The 24,552-nt window shown below is 37.4% G+C and overlaps 1 protein-coding gene across 3 annotated transcripts in view; it reads right to left on the reverse strand.

The window, feature by feature from the left end:
- Positions 1-24,552, reverse strand: part of COL4A1 (collagen type IV alpha 1 chain) — a 119,684-nt gene that overhangs the window by 35,276 nt on the left and 59,856 nt on the right. For all 3 annotated transcript variants that reach the window (XR_010355631.1, XM_064407791.1, XM_064407792.1), the window contains exons 3-24: positions 18,295-18,384; positions 18,160-18,204; positions 16,601-16,645; positions 16,439-16,501; positions 16,284-16,337; positions 16,115-16,141; positions 14,717-14,800; positions 14,542-14,604; positions 13,884-13,919; positions 13,292-13,333; positions 11,609-11,698; positions 10,983-11,018; positions 10,778-10,837; positions 8,589-8,633; positions 8,319-8,372; positions 7,819-7,860; positions 6,539-6,632; positions 5,842-5,877; positions 4,145-4,309; positions 2,175-2,270; positions 954-1,037; positions 137-207 (exon numbers count right to left, since the gene is read on the reverse strand). Coding sequence is in view for 2 of the 3 variants with exons in the window: in XM_064407791.1 (XP_064263861.1) it covers positions 137-207; positions 954-1,037; positions 2,175-2,270; positions 4,145-4,309; positions 5,842-5,877; positions 6,539-6,632; positions 7,819-7,860; positions 8,319-8,372; positions 8,589-8,633; positions 10,778-10,837; positions 10,983-11,018; positions 11,609-11,698; positions 13,292-13,333; positions 13,884-13,919; positions 14,542-14,604; positions 14,717-14,800; positions 16,115-16,141; positions 16,284-16,337; positions 16,439-16,501; positions 16,601-16,645; positions 18,160-18,204; positions 18,295-18,384 (1,422 nt within the window). In the remaining variant the exon portion in view is untranslated. The remainder of the gene's footprint in view (positions 1-136; positions 208-953; positions 1,038-2,174; positions 2,271-4,144; positions 4,310-5,841; positions 5,878-6,538; positions 6,633-7,818; positions 7,861-8,318; positions 8,373-8,588; positions 8,634-10,777; positions 10,838-10,982; positions 11,019-11,608; positions 11,699-13,291; positions 13,334-13,883; positions 13,920-14,541; positions 14,605-14,716; positions 14,801-16,114; positions 16,142-16,283; positions 16,338-16,438; positions 16,502-16,600; positions 16,646-18,159; positions 18,205-18,294; positions 18,385-24,552) is intronic.

The raw sequence follows: 24,552 nt of genomic DNA on the forward strand, positions 1-24,552 counted from the left end.
ACTGTTTTGGTGGTGGGGGGGGGTTTGTTTGTTTTTAAACAGAACTGTTACACAACCACACTGATACACTGACCATCACATGTGTTTTGATCACATGCCTAGCAGGACATGTAGTATTCAGCAAGGCATTACTTACAGGCACCCCTGGAAGGCCATCAAGTCCAGGTAAGCCTCTGTCACCCTTGAAACCTGCTTGTCCTGGAAAACCTTTTCAGAGAGACAAAAATATGGCTTAAATTATTACACAAAATATAATATACTGCACAAAATATATTACACACGAGTAGCTCATTGTATGGGAATTCTTTGTGATCCCTTGTAAAGGGTCTCATTCCATTCCCAGGTACACCAATATCATGCTGCTAAAGCCAGTGAAGCTGTCTTGATTCATGCACTTGTGTTGCATGCCTGCATTCATAAACTTGGAAGTTGATGAATCATTTGAGTTAGGAATGAATTTACCAATTCATGTAACCAATGCAGAACTGAAACTAACTAAACCACATTCATTTTCTGAACAGCACCAGAAGAAACATTAAGTATAGTACAATTTTTGGCATGTGGCACTTCTCTTATATGGTAGCAAAAAATAATTTTATCTTTGGGCCACAGAATTTAGTGCTGTAATTGGAAACAAATGTATGGGTCACTGTCAAGCCTAGGCAAATGGTTCCCACATTATTTCTCACTGTGAAATTATTTAAGCCACAATTTGCAAAGACCCTTCATTGTGGCCAGCTTCTGCTTCCCTGGTAATTCTAGTTGATTGTATTTGAAATTTGGAATCAGGCCAAAAATAGGAATATGCCACTCTCCTTTCATTAGTCCTTTCATTAGTTTCACAAACAATTTGATTAGTGGGACAAAATGTAATTAATTTTCTTATGCATGCTGCATTTTTTAGAATTTAGCCTACAATTTAGCTCATTCTTGGGTGATTAAGGAGTTTTTACCTGCTGGACCTGGCGGCCCTTGAGGTCCTGGAAGTCCAGGAGGTCCTACTTGATCACACAAGGTACAGGCTTCACCTTTGTCACCTGAAAAAAGAAAACAACAAAGAACATGAATAACAACAAAAAGATTCAAGACAACAGCAACCAGGTGGATTCAGGGCAAATGTCAATTTAATATTTAAATAAATTGCTACTTCTAATTCCATGCTTCAAGGAGAAAATATCAGCAAGTTGATGTTCAAAATTCTTTAAAACTTTTAAAGGAATGGCATGAAAATCAACCAAAGTCTTATCCTAAGATTAATATTTAAAATAATGGTTAAAAGGGGACCAGGTTGAAGAAGATCAAAAAGAAGAAAAGGAACACTCAGTGGATAAAGGGAAAATAAAATTATTAAAACAGAAAAAGGGTAACTTCTATAGTCACTATAATTTTGCAAAAAAAAAACCAAAAAAAAAAAACAGTGAACAGAATGAGATTAGAAAGGAGCAACCACCATGTAAACGAGTACAGCACTTTTTTTAAATGTTCATTTAGTCAATGCTGCTAAAACACATGACTAACAGTCCTATTTACAGAATCCCACAGTTAGGTCAGAAAAGAACTTTGCCATCATTGAGTCCAGCCTATGACCAAATACCACCATGTCAACAGACCATGGCACTCAGTGCCACATCCAGCCTTTTCCGAAACACCTCCAGGGATGGTGACTCCATCATCTCCCTGGGCAGCCCATTCCATTGCCCAATCACCCTTTCTGTGAAGAATTTCTTCCTAATGTCCAACCTAAGGCTGTCTATAGGTGTTAAAATTTTATTTTCAATTATACTCATGGCAATGATTCATGAATTATTTTCATTCTCAGCTCACCTAGCCCCTCTTTAAATCTGCATCTCAGAATTCACACCCTGAATTGCCTTGAACAGCGACATTTACACTGCATAGAGCTACACTGAACCCTTTCTGCTCCTCTTGCAGCCCTGGGCCATCCTTTATCACTCTCCAGCAACGAGCAGGCCAAGAGAAGTGCATATCACACAGTTCAAAATACAATATCCTTCCTTACTCACCAGAGAATCAAGACACCTCTTCCATGTCTATGAACTATTTAACCAACTTTAGGTACACCTTCTCTCAATCCAGCCTAATTTGCTCAGCCTCTTTACATATACAAGCTCAAGCCTACTAAGCATTAGAATAGAATCACTTTAAAATATTACCTTTCTCTCCCATCTCTCCTGGAAATCCATCTCTCCCTGGAAGTCCAGGACTACCTGGTGCACCAGGTTCTCCCTGCTGGCACTGATCAATTCCATCTGAAATAAAATTGCAATAAAGAATATTGTTTTGACAAGTGCAAGTCTCCATTAAAGGGTTGCATTTATACCTGAAATGTTACCTATGAAACGTGGTAACTCAGGATAGTATTTTACTCCTTTATTTGATTTACTTGGAAAAATGTAACTGGGATTCTATATTCTTATTCCATATACACTGCTTAAGAAACCCTGAGAATTACAGAGAAAAGACAGGCTCTGCCATAATAAGGTTACAAACAATTTCAACATAAAATCTATTTTCATTTTAAGTTTTGTCATGGAAAAGCATCATGAGTGATGAAAAACTGATGTTTTGACCCTGAAGAGAATGGAGATTATTGATGTTAAGAAGAAATTCATTAAGAAGGTTTTGTTGTACCCTGAATTTTCTTTTCCAACATTTTAAGAAACTTTCTAGGTAAGAGCAGCTCATCAACATCTATTTAACTTCTTCACACTGATCAGGCTTCCTAAAAACAACAAACTTCATATGTTAGGATCTGAAATAGGTAACAAATGAGAATATTTATTAGGCTTGATACAAGAATATAAATAGTGCTTGTTCTGTTTGAAGATATGATGCAGGATCTGACCCAAGATAATATGACATCATTATGGCCAAAGCCAGTAGCCAAATGCTAATGTGAAGTTTGTAAAACAAGTTAAATGAAAAAGAATTGCTTCCCATTATGTACTTGAAGAAGGCTAAAGAAATATCTGGGGAAGGAGTAGAATTAAGCAATGACAATAATTTGTATGAAAAGTATACATTTTTAGGAAAATGTAAGATTTAGCTATTTAATTCCATATTCTACATGCTGGATTTTGCACTGCTTCACTGGCAAACACAGCAACAACCAGGCATCTTCCCCTGTTTTTGAACAAAGTATCTTTGGTTTAGGAATTCCATAGAGAATAATGTTTCTTTCAATAGCTTTAAAGTACCTTAACTATTGTAACAGGGATATCATTAGATATGATATTAGAATGATAATTGAACTCACAATATCAGTATCACCTATAGTAAAAGTTTTCTGTGAGTTAAAACATTAGTTTTAAGGAACTATTTAGCATAAACCACTTCCACATGTACTTGGTTATTGCTTCATTGCAGAGCAAAAACATTCTTCTCTTTAAAATTTCTTTATCACAATCTAATAAAATGTGTGCAATGTTGTTATCATTACTACTGATGCTATTCTTTACTTTTCACGTCATTACTGGCTTTTCATTTATTCCATAAAGCATGTGTTTACCCTGATCTAGTAGGTGGCATCCCTGCCTGTGTTGGTGGGTTGGAACCAGATGATCTTTAAGGTTTAGTCCAACCCAAGCCCTTCTATGATCCCATTGTCCTCTAAGATAATTTTATTTTAAAATAAAATCTTCTGGCAAACTAGTACCTCACACAGCAGTTCTCACACCTGTTCAATCTGTTACACAAACTGGTACTGCAGACTTGAAAAATCATCACACTAAACAGCTATCTTTTATGCTAAGAACACTATTAGCATCTGAAACTTTTTAAACTGAAAACATACAAGTATCACTACATTGGCACAACAGGGCATAGAACAAATTAATGTGAATTAAGATCAATTGTTTGATTATATTCTAATAATTAACAATGAATTTTTTAGAAATATTTGAAGTATTTCTTTAGGAAAGAATCCTTGTCCTTTCCCAGTAAGGAAACAAGTGACTTCCTACACTGTGCAACAGCTTTTACTTGGTTCATCAACAATTCAGATATGTTTCTTCCATGACACAGATGCATCCTGATAATAGCTTTTATAATATTGTCTCTTCTTTCTTTTTTTAATGTGCATTATGAGTCTTAAAGGTGAAAAGCAACCAAGGGCTTTACCTACCTGTTTTGCCTGGAGGTCCTGGTGGGCCAGGCAAACCAGGGGGACCTGGGAAACCATCTCTTCCAGGGCTTCCAGGTGAAGGGAAGCCAGGAGAACCCTTTTCACCTTTTTCACCTCTCTCTCCAGGGACACCAGGTGATCCTACCCTGTCTGGAACTGGTCGACCTTTGGACGGAGTAAAACATACATGTAAAAATGACAAGTGAAAAGACAGCAACATTATCAACACATTAACTTTCACGGGGTTTGGAGAGAAATGGAAAAATGTTAATGCAAAAGAAAAAAGGCACTGAATTTTAAATACTGGTGATTTATAAAAAAAATGGGGTTTGTATACCCACTACAGCTGAGAGAAACTCACTTATGTTAGGTCCCTAGACAAACACACCTCATCTGTATCAAGTGCTTTTCTGAGATTTAGTTGGACACAATTTTGCTGGGTAGTAAATAGTGGGAAGACTGGAGTTAACTTAGCTCTTCCACCTAGAAACTATTGCACACTTCCTTACCTCATAACAAACCAAATCTAGAACATACCTAGAAAGGGAGGGCATGTCTGATAACTTCAAAAAATAAGTACTCAACAATGCTAGCAGATTTAAGGAATGCTAAAAAGAAAATGTATTGTAAGAATAATAAGTGAAGAACAGCCAATAAAGAGAAGCAAATAAACAACTACCAAAACCCCTGCTTAAGATCTCCTTTTAGCTATTTGTACAGTCACACAGGTCTTCATATTTTAATGACTTTCAGTTCACAACTCATCACTACACTTGACCATTAAAACATTTTGAGTCATCTGCAACACTGCAGGAAGATACAGAAGTCACACAAAGCTCAATCTCTGTAGAGTAATTATAGAATAAGAGCTATCATTACAGCCTGTGGTATATATACATCTTCTCCCTAACCTGTGAAAAATTTCTATTAACTATCTGACCCTGGCTCACATTAATTTCATATTTATCTCACTGCCAAGATAGAAAATGAAAGCAAGGAAGGTAATGGTAGTATCACTGCAGGATGTCCTAAGTGTCAGGTCTCCAGAGTTGATTTGCCTGATTTTTAAAAAGCAAATATCATGGTGTAGGTCAAACACATGTGCATGTACTTATATACATAAAAGCAGTGTTACCATGGATGGGAAGATGTTAAGGCTCTGAAAAAGGCAAATTTTGTAGGCAAAAGAAATAACTTTTATTAGACCAAGTGACACAGTCAAAAAAGCAGGAAGCTTTCAGGAATGACTTTGATTATAAGTATTATTTCTTCCTTCAAACCTTTTTTTATTATACTTACACAAACACATAGAGAGCTGAAGTGAGAGCCAGACAAAGACATGAGCACACACACTCAGCTGTATGTGCACACACTCACACACATTCCCAGTTAACAACTCTTCCTGCCCGATGGGGCCATCCTCTCTGGGCTGTCTCTGACAGACTCTGCACTACACCTTCCATTTCAGCAAAGTTATCAGAGCAGAACAGAAAGAACAAGGCTGGATCACATCAGAGATATGAGAAAAGCAATCGAGAGGAAGGGTCTGCAGGACTGATTAGATCCTTGAGAGGTCAGTGCTTGGGTGCTCAGAAAGTCAGGCAGTAACTGAAAGCAGGTAAGGAGAATATCCCTCAGGACTGTTCACCCAAGAGCACATGACAAATGTGAAAAAATCAGTAGTTATCATTTCCTACCTGGAGGTCCTGGGATTCCTTGTGCACCAGGGAAACCTTTAAAAAGAGAAAGATTGAATTAGGTAATGAATTCTGCAATGCCAGTGAAAGTGAACTTTAAGGAGATATAATTGAAATTATGAAATATTCATGCATATTCATATTCAGAATCAAATCAGGAGTTAAATAATCTATATATATCTTCAAGAAATACATTCAGAGAAAAGGTCCTGCTGTGTGCCAACTTCCCCAGTGATTTTTCTTGAATTGGCTAAGGTCTGTAACGGGGAAAATGGGAAGGGAAATGCTTGATTTTCTCTGTTTACTGAAGACTTTTTTAAAATATGCGAGCCAATCTTAGGATAAATAATTAGCTACTGACTTTTACAAAGCAATCTCAAGATTCTCTGCATTAATTACTCTCCTTATATTCATGTTGATTTCCATACTTCTTAGATAATCTCATTAAATTATTTAACTGCCATAAAAACTGATCCCAGTTTATCATTTTTTCATCTATAGCTCAAAGGCAATCTTAGTTATGTTGAGAACCAGAAGTGTCCTACAAGCTATTGCAAAATATGATAACCTGAAAACAAATAACTGGAACATTACACTGTCATATAAAGCTCCTGAGCACAGACAGTACAATTTTAATTTCCTTTAGTGAGAAAACTAGAAGTGTAACTCAATTAAAAAGACATGACAAAATACATACCTTTTTCACCTTTTTGACCTTTCACTCCAGGCAAACCTGAAACTCCAGGGTCTCCTTTTTCACCAAAGGTATCTATTGGTCCAGCATCTATCATCTAAATCACAGAACAAAGACTAGAAACATGCAACTGAGCCATCATATCTCCCCCATCTTCATCTGATGGCACAGAGGCCATTTTAATTTTATTGACAATTTTCAGCAGTTTTGATTATACTTGCAATTTCAGCAAGTGAGAGGATTGCAGCTGCTGAGGAATTACCAAAGAAAATAAATATTTCCTACTCTACTCAAATGCCTTCATATCGATTTAAGGATTAAGTGGAGAGTTCTTCTATTATCTTCCTCAAAAAGAATGATGCCAGAAAAACTTAACATGCTCTAAGAACTGATCCATCAGGTTTGTATTAACTTTTATTTTAAAATATTATGTAGCCAATTTTTGCTAACATTGATCTGAGCTCAATACATCTGAGCTCAATAAATTTACAATACAATATTCAAGAACTATGTACAATTTTCCAAGCCAAATTAGCATATATTGAGCATTTGTTCCCACAGTTGGGAAGCAGTGCCATCAGTCATGTATTTGTTCCTGACTAACCCCATTTTTTATTTGAGGTGTTAAATAAATTATAAATTGCTCCCCTGGTTTCTTCCTGTGTATAATGGCCAATCTCTGCCCAGGGACTCAGTGGACATTGGTCAGCAAGCAGAGAGCAACTGCACTGTGCATCACTTGTCTTCCTCAGGTTTCATTCCTCTCTCTCTCTCTCTCTCTTGTTATCTCCCATTTCTTCCTGATTACTACTATTAGTAACTTTATTTTTATTAATAACTTGTTCTTATCTAATGAATTTTACCTTTTTCCAATTCTCCTTCCCATCCCATGTTGAGGAGGGATACTGAGTGTGTGAGAGGCTGTCTAGTGCTTAGCTCCCAGCTGGGTTAAACCACAACACTGAAACTGGCAGATTTACTCTTTTGAACTGTCTTTTGGGTACTGTCTACTGATTAACAATGCTTGTAATATTCACTTGAAATTCATATTCTTTGAGGGTTCCTTTCCCAAAATTCAAATGTATTTTAAAGAACTGCACCCAACTTTTGCTTCCATTAAGCAAAAATATGGACATGACTCTCTTGTTCTGAAGAGAACAAGATGAGAGTATACATAGTATCGCTTTTTTTCTTCATTGTTTGAGCACTTTGACTTTCACAAAATTTAATTTAATTTAATTTAATTTTAAGTTTAAAATTAAATAAAAAATTATTTTACTTACTCTTCCTGGAGGTCCTGGATAACCTCGCTCCCCTTTGTCACCCTAAATCAAAATAGAATTTACATTTTAAATCCAGATCAGATTTTTTTGCCAACAAAATCAGATTTCCTCAACAAATGAGCACTTTGATACAGATTCAAACAACATCCACATGGTAAGTACCTGGAATGCTGTAATAACCAACAGTAGTAATTACTTTGCAAGCCTGTACTGGTTTGCACTATTTGAAGAGAAACTGGAGGTTTTAGGGAAGTACACCTATACTTTTGCTGGCTGGACAAAGAGCTTGTAAAAATAAAACCTGCATTAATCAACACAGATCTAAATTGGGGAAACCTTCACTTTGACTTCTCACAGTCTCTGAACGATGACATACAGCTTAGAAGTATTCAATTAATATTGCTTTATGTGCATTCACTGCGTTAATGCATTCAATGAACACACCACAAAAGCTATTAACTCATTCTGCATGAAGGGAAGCAGAAGCTGCTACTACTCACCTTTAAGCCAGGCTCCCCAGGTCGTCCTGGAATCCCAAACCCTCCTGGCAAACCCTGTGTGGAGAAGGCAGTGAAACCAGAAGAGACAAATGTAGGAGGATCTTAGCTGAGGCAGCACCACAGTTTAAAAATTTTAAAAGTCACAAATTCACTGAAAGCAACTACTTCAAATAAACAATTCAGAAGGCTAGAAAATATCAATTATCTATAACACACAGACAGTTCTTTGCTTTGAATATAACAGCACTGGAAAATAAGTAATATACATACACGTTCTCCTTTCGGTCCTGGTTCACCATCTTTTCCAGGCTTGCCCTGTAAAACACCAAGTTCCACTCTGCTTTAACAGACAACCACATACATGCAATTTCTAAATACAGTGGGTGGAATACTAGAACAAAATTATCACTATTGCAATGCATCAATCAAAGTGTGTTAATTCAGCTAACAGAGTACAGGGTACAAACGGTGAATATGCCCAGTGCTTGTATTACCTCACACCCTCCAAGATGCCAAATTAAATAAAATCCTGCAAATCCATTCCCAGATACGGAAATAACACAGATCTCCCTGTCACAGAGTCATCAAGGTAAAATAAATCTACAGCACAAGAAACTGGAACCACATCCAACTTGTTCCTTCACAACAATCCCTTTCTATATACAGGCTCTTCAACCTCACAAGACATTTATGCATAGATATTCAGTGATTCACTTTCAGCAGAAGGGTTGGAGAGTGGCCCTCTATCAGACTGTGTGGTCATGTAGTGGCAAATCCATTTCCCTCACACTGAAATTCAAATCATAAGGCAGATGATATGCTGGAAGTCAAAATTCCCTCCTCCAGAGTAAAATTACAACTATTAGTCCACTGCATCAACCTACAGAGGGGATAAGATTCCCTTGAAGTAGTCAACAGTTATGTGATAAATTATCTAGATGGGCAAACCTACTTTACAGCATTTTCCCTTCCTCTTCCTCTGCACCATAAAAGAACTGGGACATCAGCTTGTAGCCTGATCTGCTAGAGGCTGGCTTTCATTTGGTGTCCCAGTGCTTAGATTGTATGTGCAGCATAAGCAATATTAATTTGTCCCATAAACCCAAGGAAATGTAGGCACTGAATACACAAAGTAACAGTGCATGTAATTCAGTCTATAAACAATCCCATCAGTTTAGGTACAAAGACTTTGTCTTAATGCAATCGAAGGACAAAAATGATAGAACAGATGTGAACAGGCCACAACCATTGAGGTGTGCAGCTATGGTCTCTTACAATGAAGGTTACAAGTAATTTTTAAAGATTAATTAAAACTTTGATCTGCAAGTCAAGAGAGTCTTCAAATATACACTGTGATCAAAATTAATCATATGGTTTAGTTTCATTGAACTATATAATTTCATTGAATATCAGATTGTAACATCTGTTGATCTTTCAAGGCTTAGCTTAATTTCAGAAATAGCTATGATTTCCTGAGAAATTATATAAAAAATATTTTGGAAACTTAGTTGAGGGAGCTCTTCAGAAACTGTAAATTGTACTTTTGATAAATTCAGATGCTCTGGTTTCCTCAAAAAGCTCTAAGACAACATATCTCCATTCCTCCAGCCTCAAGCCTGCATTTACAATAAGAATAATAATACATCTATGATAGAAAAAATAATCCCATCACATAACTTTACTGAAAAGTTAACAGAACATCTGGCTTTGAAGCATAGTAGAAAGGGAGATTTTTCTTTTTCAGATTGAAGTACAATCAAATGCCTATAGATGTGCTGGGCCTAATAGTTTATCAAGACCCACACCTCAAGAAACATAGAATTACTTAGAATACTTAAGATACAATTAAGTGTAAAAAAAAGTACAGTTTTGCTACCTGCTCAGCTATGAAAGATACAGCATGACTCGTGGAGAAGTTCTATGGATGAGACTATGACATGGGTCAGATCAGACAAATGTAACAGACATTATGTCCTCAAGCATCTACAGCCAGGCTGGAAACCAGCAAGCAAAAGGATTTCAGCCACCTACATTTTTTGCTCCTTTCATTTTCTTTGTACTAATCTCTACCTTCAGGCTAAGCAGGCTTGTTTTGTCGACTGCACATGAGAGTATTTGAAATAAATTCAACATGTTCCATTTAGCACTCCTACAGAGTGATTTTTTTTTTGCGTTTTCTTCCATTCCGGAATGACTTCATCTTTCTTCAATATGGATTAATGGGAGTTCTGCCTTCACCTTCAGCACTGCAAGCTAAATGTCTTTAGTTAACTGAAATGTTACATATTAACATCACTGTATGTTACTACTACCTTGATTGTACACCTGTCCTACAGCAAAACTTGTTTGTTTGAAGTATAGCAAATTTGCTGTTTAACTAATGGTTACTGAATTTAGTTAGCTAATGGAAACAATACACTAACTGCAATTATGATATTGATAAAATTGAGTATACTTACACGTGGACCAGGCTGCCCAGGGTCACCCCTGTCTCCTTTGAAACCTGAACCTGGCAATCCCTGGAAAATAAATACTCACGAGATTAAAAATACTACCAAATTCCAAAGTAAATTTGCTTTTAACTAATAGGTATAATAATATTCAGTGCTATTATCAGAGTCTTTACAATTTTTATTGTAGTAAAAAAAAAACCTCAATACTCACTGGAATTCCTTTTTCGCCCTTTTCACCTGGATCACCCTAATGAAATTATTTAAAAAAATGTAAATTAGTAAACAAAAACTTGAACATTATTCATTTAAGTTGAAAATAATTCTTCATTTCAGCAAAAGTACATTTAATCCTGTTCTCCATCTCAAGAACTATGCCTAATAGGATAATGTGCAAGAATTTAGACAAACATCAAATGTGAATCCATTAAGCTAGTTTGCTTTACTAGTACATACTGCTTTGACTGCTTAATTCAGTAATTGAAAACTTCATTACTAAGATTTCATGAATATGTGTAAGAAAAGTTGAGTATATGCTACTTAATTCTAACCTTCCGAATATTTTTACAATATCCTATCCTTATAAATCCTCCTTCCTCAGAAAGTCATTTGCTGCTCACTTATTTATGCAATTATTGATGCATTTACCATCTATTGTGTATTTTTTTAGAGAGACTTCTAGAATGAAAATTAAAACTCCTCCATAAAGTAAAACAGGCAGAAATTTTTGACAAGTTTGCTCTAGGTGACTTTGTATTTTCTTTTTCATGTTTGATTTCTATCTGCTAATTCCAATAAAGTAATGAAAAGTACAAGAAGTTTAATCATTTAACATCTCACCTTTTCTCCCTTTATGATTTCACTCCCTTTTTCTTTCATGTGAGGTGCTGGTCCTGGGGGTCCTGGTGGGCCCCTTACTCCTTGTTCTCCCTGTCAACAGCAAATCCAGAATTTTCCATTGAAAACAGAATGACACTGAGATCAAATATGGCTAAGATCAGTAACATTAAAGAGAACTATCACTTGCTTTTACAAATATAGCTAAATGGTTTCTTTTAAAGTTCTTTTTTTCAGAAAAATTAGCAAGACAAAGGGTTACAGAAGTCACTACTGTGTAACTGGTTACCAACAGAGACTGCCCTGAAGAAAGACCTCTGAATCTACTCTTAATGTCAAGATTGATTAACCAAATATCACAAACATATCCAAATAATTACAGCAATAGTACCAAAGTTTTTTAGTGCCTCCTTCAGGAGAAAGGAAATTAGGAGGAAAGAGGTCAGGTACAGAAAGTCAACAGCTAAAGGAAAAAGTTATCCAAAGTTTACAGTGATAAAAAAGCTTTATGGAGGTCCATAAAGGCCAACTTCAAGATGATAACTGTGGATGATTTTTTAGTATGCATGTTTCCATTGCAGGGTCGGAGCCTCACCTTCTTCTATAGTGCAAAAGCTCTATCTTTAACAGTAAAACACCTCTGAAAAGACTCCATAAATTTCTGTCAAGCAGTAATTCACAGCAATACCATTTATCTTTTGCTAAAGACAAACCTGCAGAGTCCAGGAAATCTCCACATACTTTTATGTCATCTTCTCCAATATTTTTAAATAAATTTCATGGTAAAAAATTAATTTCAACAGCCTGTCACGTTGCAAAAATTCTATCCATTAGGAATATTGACTCAAAATCTATTAATCAGGTAGTTTAAAAAAACAAAAAAACCTACCTAAGCAATATAATATACTTATACTGCAAAAGCCCTCTGCCAATGACACTCCTGCAAAGCTTCTGGAGAAGTGCTCAGACACATTATGAATTTACCGAATAGCCCTTGAATGCATGCAGTTCTTGGCTCCCAGAAACACAACATAAGGCACTTTAGCCTAGACCTCTCAGTGGGAGAGGTAACAGATTAAAGCTGACATGTATTACCTCCCATTTGATGCTGATTAAGAGAATAAATGGGATCCTAGGGCACATCTCTTGGCCTAGATTCACTCAAAAGTAAACCACTCTGTGTGCTCTGAAACCTCTTCCTGGTTGTGTCAAAACACAATAAAAGGGGACAACAGAAAGATCTGCTTCAAATGTGTGCATTACCAAAGCAAAATAAGGCAGACAGGCCTCAGAGTTCTACAACAATTAATTCTGACCATTCTGAACAGCACATTAAATCTCATCCCTTAGAACTAAATTGATTTTTTAAAAATCTCATGGTAAGTCCTAATATACAGAGTAAATGTTTCCAGATCTGCCCACTGCAAATTCAAGCAGCTTTTCAGGCACAGCTGGAAAACAGGATGGTGACCTAAATTAAAGTCAGGTATAACATCCCCATTAAAAACGTCTGCAGCTGCTCATGACTTTTGTTCATTTACGTGTAAGTCACAGATTTACTCAAGTCTTCCAAAAATCACAGCGTTGATTTTCTCCATTGATTGATGTCAAGAGTTTTCTTCATTCAAAACTAAGTATCAAGAATATTTCTGGCAGCTGTTCCCTAGAAGTTTACAAGAGACCTACCTTTTCACCTTTGGGACCCTGAAAGCCCAAGCCCATGTAGCCCTGAAAATGTAAATTACACACACTTAGTCAATTTTTTTCTGCAGTGCATACATGCATGTATATAAACATATGAAGGTATTATGTATTTGTCAAATTCTAAAGCAGAATGTAAACGACAGAATATGTCTTTTAAATGCATGTGTGAAACAAATAAATAATCATGTCCTAACTCCCCTGCTGTTTTTTAAGCCCTGTGTTCACAGCAACTGGTGAAAAAACAGATTGAAATTCATCAGATAATTTTATTGTCAATATGCTCTTTTACCCGACATTTAGTGAAAATGTTGACATGAAAATGTAAAAATTAATTCAAATAACTAGAGAATGCTGTTAATTACTGATTTGAATAAGTGAGATAACAGGGCTAGACAAATTTGAAAAAAAAAGTGGTAAAAATATCTCTTTATGATGTTCATTAAGACACAGAAATAGTTCCCAAAGTATAAAAAAAACCCCATGCCTTTAGGACCATTAGTTTCCAGAGTTTTGAGGATCTTGAATGCAAAATAAATAAACAAACGGACTTAATACTTGTATTAAAGAGTCTTACCTTCTCGCCTGGAAGTCCTGGTGGCCCTGGGGGACCCTACAAGACAATACATTTTAGCATCCATATGTATAGAGTACACTAAGTGGAATAATGTCTTATTCTATGAACACAGCAAAAATGCAGGTTTCATTAAACTGGGTTTCGTTAAACCCAGTAATTTCATTTTGTTCTTGCTGTGCATAATTCACAATTTAAAATAAAAAAATAGTAACAAAGAGAATCTGAGATATCTCATTCATTATTATAATAACAGATAGATGATAATGTGCTTCCACAGTAATGCTCAGTGCAGCTATTCACAAGAATAACTCAGCAAAAGTTTGGATTTTGATCTGGATGCTTAATATGTAGTTTATTTTCTATAAATTAAATTGGGGAAGAGAGGAAAGGATGACCAAGGAGACTTACAGTCTCTCCACCACAAAAATACCCTCCAAGAGTGCAAGAAGAGAAGAGGACCATAGGAGCAGCTGCTACTGAAAATCCATGTTGCCCAGGAATTTCTCCCATGGTAGATTTCAGAAGGCTGAACATGAACTCTGGAACTACACCTTATCTTTCCCAAATCCCAACCAAGATCTGCTATACACACCTTCCAGAAAACTCCTGCAATAAAGATCTGTAAGTGAAGTGCAGATCACCATGAAAGGAAACTTACTGGCTCTCCTGGAGGACCCATTGGTCCCATTGGTCCCTGAAACCCTGAAGCTCCGGGTGGACCCTATGAAAAATTCAGATGGCTTAATAAGAAAGTGATACTTATATGGCAATTCCATGATACTGATACAATTTTAATTGAAACTCACTGCTATTCAAACGTCATTTTTACTCACAGGCAGTCCAGGTTGGCCAGGAAACCCTTTTTCACCTTTTAGCACACCAGGACTTATAAGACCAATCACATCACCTGGATCTCCCTATAATAAGAAAGGAAAAAAGAGCAAGTCTTGAACATGAATTCTAATACATTCAAACCCACCAGTAACGGAAAGTTGTATCTCTGCATACTTTGGAATCATTTGGAAAGCTGACTTTAAAAAAATCACCTTATTTCTCTTAATTCAGCTGAAACACAGAGATATTAAAAGTTAAGACCTTAATTGCTAAATGTACTCTAAAATGGCCTGAAGAGATTCCAGTACCAAAACTATCTTCATACCTTATTTTCTGTAATGTAATGGGTAGCTGGAATGATTTTTCCATGAAATCTATCACTGCTACAGTGTCACCACACACCTGGATCATCTGGCCTGGCTGCTGAGAGAAGTGGTAACCTCACAATCTCTTTCCCCCACTGAGATCTTCATATTTACACCTAATTTTGACATAAAGGCCATTTATGGTGTTCTTTTTCTTCAGGAAAGGAATACACTTAGTCTTTCTTTAGAAAACTATTCTTTTAATAAAGAATAAAGACATCCAAAAACCATCCATTTCTTTATGTCCCTCCTTTTAAGAGTAAAAATCCCATTTTTTCCGGTGTTTTTGTACCAAGTTACAATATTGCAAGTGCTTTTATTTCAGTCCTGTACTTATGCATACATGCCTAGGGAAGAAGCATCTGAGTACTTCAGTATTTCTAGAATGAGCCAGTTCTTTCCATGTGAGAGTAAGAGAAACGGACATTTTAATAACTTGGGTTGTCATGTCATTACAAATTTGAGATTAGTTTTAGGCTTATATTTAGCTTACAGTTCCAGATAATATCTATTAATTTTAAAGACAAAAGGTTTTCAGATGTCATTTAATGCTTCATTCTTCAGTTCACAAAATGCACTCAGATACCTAGTTAGTTAGTTTGATGTTTTTGTCTTTATGAAAAATGTCTAGTATGTCTCATATTGTGGGGAACCTTCTTCCACAAACATTATCCATGTGAAACTTTTTAGATACATCAAATGCCAATATAAAACCATATGTTTGAATCATAAAACCTACAGAAATCTTTATACACAATTCGGTGGCCACCAGAGTGTTTATACATAATTAATGACATGTGCTACTTCTTTTCTGTTGTAATCCATATAATACTTACCCTTTTAAGACCTGCATGGAACAACACATATGTTAAACTGCTTTTAAGTGGGCAGGTCACCCCACTGTCTTTATTTAGTGGGGTTGCAAAACAACTATTCAGACCTTAAGACTGCTGCTAGTCTTAAAGGATGTAGAGATCACACAAATTCTTATTGTTAGAAGCAGGATAGAAATATTCCAAGAGTAAAATGTACCTTCATTCCAGGAGGTCCTGGAGGTCCCTGTGAAAAAAACAGACATATTTATTGTTATTGCTCCTCAGTGTTGTATATATTACATCTTAATATCATTTTCTATAGTTATATTTGCATTTCAAGAGTCAGCCTTAAAAGAAGTGAATCAAGCAGGAAAGAATCTACTTACTATACTTCCAGTCAGTCCTGGTAAACCTGGGGGACCTACTGGACCTCTTTCACCCTAAGTGGAACAGACAAATTGGTTTTGTTTAGGGAACATATACTTGAAGGATGTTTTTATTTCAACACAAAGACGCTGTTATAAATATATGTAAATGTCACCTTTGTGCCATTACATCCTGGAATGCCAGGTGGACCAGGAGGGCCATCTTGTCCAGGAATCCCCTACATGAAGAGAAAGTAAAGAAATTAGCAATATTAGGAATAATCCAGATCAGATGTCACAACTCAAAGTTTGATGGTCCTTGTATATTTCATACATACAGGAAGGCCTGGGTTTCCTGGGAAGCCTGATACTCCTGGGGGGCCCTGCAATTGAGAAAAACACAAAGTGAAATGACAAATCCACAAAACAGCAAGGACAAGCTGCAGCCCAATTTGCATCTCCAATGCTGACAGCAAAAATCAGAAGCATTTAAACTTCCTTGACAGAATAGCTCTAATCTGCAAAACCTCTTAAATATGTCACCTTAGTAATGAATAACTGAAAGCAACCTTTTCTATTTCTTTAACTTTTTAAGCAGTAAGAACTAGATCAGAGCCTCATGTAGAGGTAAAAGGGAATTCACAGATGTTCCCTTCTCAGAAACATTGCTCCCAAAATGACATTTACTGTAGGCATCTCTTCATAGCAGAAGATAATGTTAACACACCATAAAGATGCTTCTCTGTCTTTCATACTCTTGAGTACACCAATTCATTCTTATTATCAAAAATCCTACCAGGCTGAGAAAATTCTTTCTCCTTGAATAGCTTTTCAGTGTAATGAATCAGGCATTTAAGTTGGCACATAATTTTCATCCTATCATCTTACTTATCCATGCAGCATTTCCTAAAACATGTATTATGAAGCAGAAAAGATGTATGGGAATCCTGAGCTCAGACAGTGTATTTGCTTCTTTCAAACTTCATAATTGCTAAAATACATTTTACTTACTCTGCAGCAAACAAATACATTTGCCAGCAGGTGCCAATTTACATTAACACTCAGGATACCCCAGGTCAACATGAACATCATGGATTGAAATATGGATTTCTTGATCTATCATAATATCCTCTCTATAACACCTCATAAACTGCAGTTAATTCAGTAAATTCTATTTCCTGCAGCAACTGCAGTCAAATGGAGAACAAAACTGAAATGCATTTTGAGAATCTGTGAGCAAGAGGGTATAGCTGAAAATGTATACATCACTACTGGCCAAGTCATTTGAATCCTCTTTCATCATGACAATAGGAAACATGAAAATTCTCAGAAAGAGCTTGGCATGTCAAAAAATCCCAACAAGTATGGCCCTGGCCAATATAATATACTAAAAAGTGCTATATAAGTGCCCCATTTAACAGAAATGACAACAGGAAGATCACAGATTTTCAGAGCCTCTTCTAGCAAAGTTAAGAAATCTTTGTCCCTGGCTTTAATTTGCTCTGTATCTTTTCAGCACGTATGTGGTCATGATTGTGTCAGCTTCTCTGCTGGAGTGCTTCAAGGGTAGATGGCAAATACAAAGGAGAATTTTGCAAGAGGAAATAAGGTTGGTTCATTCTGAAGCTGGAAAAAAGCCTTTTGGTATGTCAGGAAGATATCAGAGGCATACTAAAACCAGTACTGTTGACACAGTGATAAGTATCAGATAACAATGCCAATTAATAAAGGCACTGGCTGTCCAATGCAGCAAGAAATTCAAAGATAAAAGTGAGAATTTTCAAATTATTCTGCAGTTCAAGAGGATGTCATTCATTAACTCAGAGACTTCCTCTTGCACTTGAAGGCAGCCAAACCCAAAGACATCAGAATTGCAAGAAAGTAAGACAGAACTCACTCTTGTTCCCTTTGTTCCTGGCAGTCCTGGTTCTCCAGTATCACCCTGAAAAGTAAAAGAGAAAGTTTTATCGTTTCTTGAGACAACAATTTAGGGAAATCTGATTGTTTTGAACACTAAAGCTGAAGTTCTTACCTTAAGCCCTGGTGGCCCAGGGGGACCTTCAGGTCCTTGCATTCCAGGAAACCCAATCACACCCTGAAGTCCCGGCAAGCCTCTTTCTCCCTGTGGAAGAAGAAAAACTAATTAGCAACTACACAACTGAAGCTCCTTCTTCAAGAAACTCACATATCCCATTTCTGTACTCAAGGAACATGTTAAATGGTAAGAAGAGTTAGCAAAGAGTTCATGTTGGTACTTGAAAGAAGGATTATTATAAATAAAGAAATATTTATATTCAATAAATATAAATTATAGATTCAATAATAGATTGGCAGGGGCTGAGTGTGGCATAACACAAAATTACTCTTCAAATATTAGTTAAACCTTTTTTTCTGGATAGTGCTCTTCATAGCAGATTTATTCTCCTGGTAACTGGACAGTCACTTTCCTTTTAATAACTGCATTCCTCCAGAGGTGCTGCTAAGTCCCAGAAGAAAATCTATCAGGTAAAATCAGCAACTAAATTTCTGAAAACCACAAATATCACTGTTTGGTCAACTAGTGTATGAATGGTAAATACCACTCTTCTTATACATCACTCACAACAGCAGGTTTTGGAGATCAGGTTTGTCATTTGACCTTGAATTTCAGGGTGGTTCAGAGACAGGGTGCTTCAAGATACAGGATCTTCCCTAAGAAGCTGAACACAAAATTGTATTTGCATATATGTCATCCTTTTAACTCTATTTTAATTCTGTATGGGATACCTGTGTTGTCCCTCTCCCTACAACTCCAAATGTATTTAAATCAGATAAATCTAGAGGCAGAAAAGCTATCCACACTCTAGATCAATATTGCAGCTATTACACATTCAACTATATTTGCACTCCCAATGAAACCAACAGGAACACTATCTGAATAAAGGATGCCAAACCTACATGCAGGGAGAGGGGGAAAAATTTATGCATGTCAATTCCTGGAAACAGCAAATCAAGCAAATCAAAAGCCACTGGTTCCATGCAGGAAGTAACCAAAGTTGTCCTATCAAGGCCTGATGTGAAATGAGCAGAAACACTTCATCCTGTCAAAAACTGTGGGAATACTGGATGAATAAAAGGTTAGTGTGAAAAGAAGAGGATTTACAAGTCTGGACAACAGCTACAAACATGGCACCTGCTTTAGAAACTCAAAACACAGCAATTTTCAAAGGATTGAAAAACAAAAATAAAATTAACAATGTTCAAAATACATAAAAGGACAGTACAGAGACTTAAGGATTTTCATCAAAACAGTGAAAGATGAAATTGCAACTCGTAATTAACAACCAATTTAGTATTTGATTTCAGGATGGTGATTAACAATAAACTTTTCTCTTGTTTGCTGAGGACAAAGATTCCCAGAAACATGCTGGCTACTTAGAGGTCAGCTAAGGACTGAGCACACATGAGAACATCTGAGTCTTGGAGTGCTCATTTGTCCAGGAAGTATAACAGGCATCTTGCAAAGAAAAAGTTATGACATGCAGACAGAGGAAACTGAGTGCTAACTAGCAGACATGGTGCTATAGTGTCAGAAGATGAGAGGAATTGAAAAATTTGTGGAGTTACTGGGCTGATGTTGTTTTTTAGTTCCTTGTCCAAGATGTTGTTACAATGAAGAAACAAGGGGAAAGGGACATTATTGATGGGTATGAAGAGCAGGGCCAAGGAGGGCGAGAGAAAATTCTAACTGAGATGATAAGAGCACAAGAAAGTAAAATCAAAATAACATTCACTTATTTAAAATTCCTGACACAAAAAAATTAGCCTGCTCCTTCTCCTCTCCATCTTCCCACAAAAATAAAATTTTTCAGTAGAAGAGTAGTTTCTGAGGCAAACACTGATTTTTTTTCCTTGAGGTGCTGAAATGGCATGACCTCTTCTATTTAATTCCCAATATTTTTATCATGGTTTGAGAATTCTTTATCTAGTTTGAGCGAAATCTGAAGCAGTGTGCTAGACCAGAAAACAAAGTAAAACAAAGCAAACATCAGAACAGCTGGAGAAATATGTTTCTAGGTCAGCTGTAGAGGTACAAAGTCCAAGTTCCAAAGTAACTAAAATTGTTTTGAAAAATATTTGAAGGAAGAACACATCATGATGGAGGTCTCTGAATGAATGTTGAAGTAATTAACAATCTGAAATACATCTGTAAAGTTAAAGAATGTAACATAAAACCATGCTTTGACTGGCTAATTTGCACTGCTGCCACAAGCGTACTTCTACAAAATCAGTTGTTCTGTCATTCAGACCAGGAATTCCCACTGAACCCTGGGCGCTTGCTCTCATGACCTGCTGCAAAATTGGCTAAGGAAGAAGACACTTAAGGACATACAAGAGGGTCTTCACTGCTGAAGGAATGTACAACATGTGCAAACGAGAAGAAAACAAGATTTCTTTGACATCCACAGAGAAATATGCCTCGTGTACTATAGGTGACCCACATCAGTAATGTGTAACACGGCTGACACTTTCTGCACTCAGAAGTTCTGCCCCTGAGGATTTCACTACACTTTGAACCACTGCACCCTGCAATACAGAAGAATAGTCTTTCCTCCATTCTTAAGGAAAGTTAAATCTGAGGTTTACAGATCAGATTGTCACTTGGTCTAAGGCTCCCTTAGACCATTCTGGAAATATAAAAGGGCCTTAACTTGCCTGTAAATCACTTACTAAGGGAATGGCTGCTTTACTTGGCCAAGGAGGTTACCTAAAGTCTTAAAATACAAAAAAACTTGCAACTTCTAAGGCAACTATAGTCAATTTTCTTCAGGCTATCTTCAACCTTCCAGGCTGCCCTGCCTGAGGGGTAAAACAGCTGGAGAAGCACAACAAGTCACTTTGAGCTAAGATACATTCAGGTTTCCCTGGAAACATTGTTATTTTCCCAACTTAAACTGTTAGGCCAAGAAGAAAAACAACTGGCTATTTGTCCAGAACTTCTGGACACCCAGTCAAGGTACTGAATGTTCCAAAGCCTGGAAAATATAACTCCTGAGCACATGGAGGTCTGTACCACCCCAAAGCCTGCAGACTCATGATTTCTCTTTCTGGAACTGAGCTCATCTTTTTGCAAGAGGGAAATAAGGAAACATAAAAGAGTCTGCACATGTGAGAGCTGCTGGATCCATCTCTGCATGCAACCTGCCACCTTGGCTGCTTATTCTAACAGGGAATCATGGACTCACACATTGCTAACACCTCTCCCTCTACTCTGCCTTCCCATTTGATTTTACTGCAAAGTAAGCTCAGGGTAAATAGTCCAAACTAAGGATTGCATAAGTCCAAATTTCTGCAGTTTTGGGCTACACAGTTAATGGGATTTAACTTCTCCATGCCACCCATGGACACTGAGAGAAGTTAGGGCAACCAATTCCAGCAAGACCCAGTAAGAGACCTAGGGATGTCTCCTGGGTTCCAGTTCCTTCCTTTAGTCCAGGTATCAGTCTTCCCCTTTGTTCAACAGCCTTAGAAAACTAATGGTGCCAGCATTTGTAAGGGCTAACAAATAACTTTTACTTCAATACACTTGTTTCAGTTAGTACAAGCTTCCATCTTTTTTTTTTTTTGCATCAGTGATACTACACTAAATGACAGTAAAATTCTATCAGAGTATCTACACTGAACAAGAGAGTAGAGAAACTCTACATTCCTTAAACTGTGAAGTCCTATGACTGAAGGGTATCCTAATGTCACTGAGTAGATCAGACCCCACAGATCACTCAGGTAACAGCAGTTGCACTGCTGCGTTCCTGCCTAGAGTGGCTTACTTGGAACTGCAAGATCCCCTGAAGCTATCACTTATTATGCTGTACAGAACAGACATATGCATGTCCTGAAGATGTCTTGCCTTGCAAGGAAAACACTTGACCTGCTGCATCCTTCCCCTGCTTGCCTGCCTGTTTCTTTCTTCATTCAATATTCCAGCCAAACAGCCCAACAGTGAGTGCTTGTGCTACGTTTATGCTGCAACTCATTAAGCAAACACACTACATAAATTGGCAAGCACCAGGTCATCACTGCTGCCCCACTTATTTTTTACTCAGCACTGAGATTTCTAGCTGTGATGCATGAAGAGCATGAGACTCTGACTGTAAGGGTTATGTATTGTTCAAGTTCCAATATTCACAGCTGCAAAATCTTGGCAAGTAATATTGAAAGAGCTTCTGCTTCTTACAAATCAATTCATGAGACTCAAAAATTAAAACAGATGTAACCATGTCATCTGTACCTCTGCTGATTCAATGCAAGCTGTCAGAAAGCACAGAGGAGAACATATTACTCAGTTCACAAAAATGAATATTCTGCCACTCAACTGCTGAAAATGTGGAGGTGCTACATAAAAAGACAGCAAGTGCTCAGTCACCAGTGCACTCATTTAATAATCAAAATGTCTGTCTTAGCTCAGCTTTTGTGAAATGCCTTTGCATTAGGTAGTTCAAATTAAAATTGAATGGACTTCTAAACATACATGAACCTGTTAAGAACTTAATTGCATGAGCTGTTGATTTTTTTTCTGACACCTACCCTTCCAAATTAGCCATGAAATGCTGTTTGGCACATGGAACAACCACAGATTGCTAAGCAAAAGAGTCACATAAAGCAAGTAATTTCAGAAGGTTCAGCTGTAATATATCAAGGGCTGAGGGGGAGGAAATAATCACCACCCCATTATAAATTATTTCCCCTATTACTTTGCCTAGGGACTGCTGGACTGGGAGGTTTTAGGCTTGAGAGACTGGTAACATGGATATAAATCAACTGCTTCCCGAAGTGTGGGCTCACAGGGTGTCTGTGTCTGTACAAATATGATGTTCTCAGGCTCTCCAGAGACTCAGGCACATGGTTAATAACAATGTGTAGATCTTCCCAAAGCCATTTGAAAGATGCTTCATTTCTTAACATTTGCCTCTGCCAGCAGCTGAAACAGGACAGACACGTGTCTGTCCCTCAGCTGAAAAGGCATAAAACAGTCTAAGGGAAAGATGTCACAAGGCAGCTAAACTGATCTACCCAGCAAAAGTGGCTCTTCTCCTTTTAAAGGGATGGTGCCACCTCACCCTTCTTTACAGCACCCGGTATGATTCCCTCAGCCTCCACTGCACCAGCTCAGCTCACTCAATTTACTCCCTTTTCTTTAGTGAGTGAGCATGGCCAGGCAGCTGCCAAAGCCCATGCAAGGAGGACACAGCAGGACACAAGGACACAAGCTGGAATAGCAGCAAGAGCAGTTTCTCACACCAGCACAGTGGGGTTTGCTGGAGCTCCTCCACCACAGCTCCTCAGCTGTGCCTTTGCTGCAAGGGAAACTGAGCTGGGAGCCAACAAATCCTTGGCCTTGCCAGAGGACTGTCTTCAGACCACTGTCACTGCTGACTCCAGTGTGTCATAAACTCAGAATTCTTCCCACAAATGCACATGCTATCCTGTTCCCAAAAGTTAACATTGGTTGAACTGAAGTTCTACCAGGGGCACATTTGGCAAAGAAATGCAACTGTTTCAAGATGAAAACTGACAATGCAGATTCCAAACAGAGTAAAGCACAAGCCTGACTGTTAACAGGAAAAGCTGCCATTCAAAACAGTCATCACACCTTGATGCTCCAGTGTGACCTCAAAAATCCACAGCAATGGATTGCATAGTTTCTACCCAGACTATCCCCAGCCACATGAGAGGTGAGTGCAGGCTCTGTATTTGATCCTTCAGCTAATGTAACTGTGAGCACTCCGTGAATTGGCTCCAAGGTGTTACACCAGTAATTACAGCCCACAGTGGGAAACAGCACTGTGCAACCTGAGCATGGCTCTCAAGTCACAGTGTTTCTCTCCACACTTTTAAACATGTGTTATAGAATTGTGTTACTTTAGAGAAGACACAGAGAATAGCCAATTCTTTATTAAAATGGTATTTTTAACCACCAGAGGGAGCACTGGCCCTGAATATATTTCAGGAATAAAATAAACATGTACAATAAATGTCATCTGTTTGTCCTCAGCTGCACTTAGCATTTTTGAGTATTTTATTGAAAGTGTGAAGTGGATATCAGTCAAGCAGAATTACTGCTATATGCTTACAGGACATGTGTCCTCAAATGCACTGAGCATGTTTAACATTACAAAATTCCCACTGCACATTCTTCAGCAGAATCTATCTGCACCATAGCTATACAATTCTGGAGCCACACAAGTAACAAGCAATTAATTACATAAACATAACTCTGCAGACATGCAAGGAATCTGTGTAGGAGCTCTGT

The sequence above is a fragment of the Passer domesticus genome, chromosome 2, assembly GCF_036417665.1.
Source record: "Passer domesticus isolate bPasDom1 chromosome 2, bPasDom1.hap1, whole genome shotgun sequence".
Lineage (NCBI taxonomy): Eukaryota > Metazoa > Chordata > Aves > Passeriformes > Passeridae > Passer > Passer domesticus.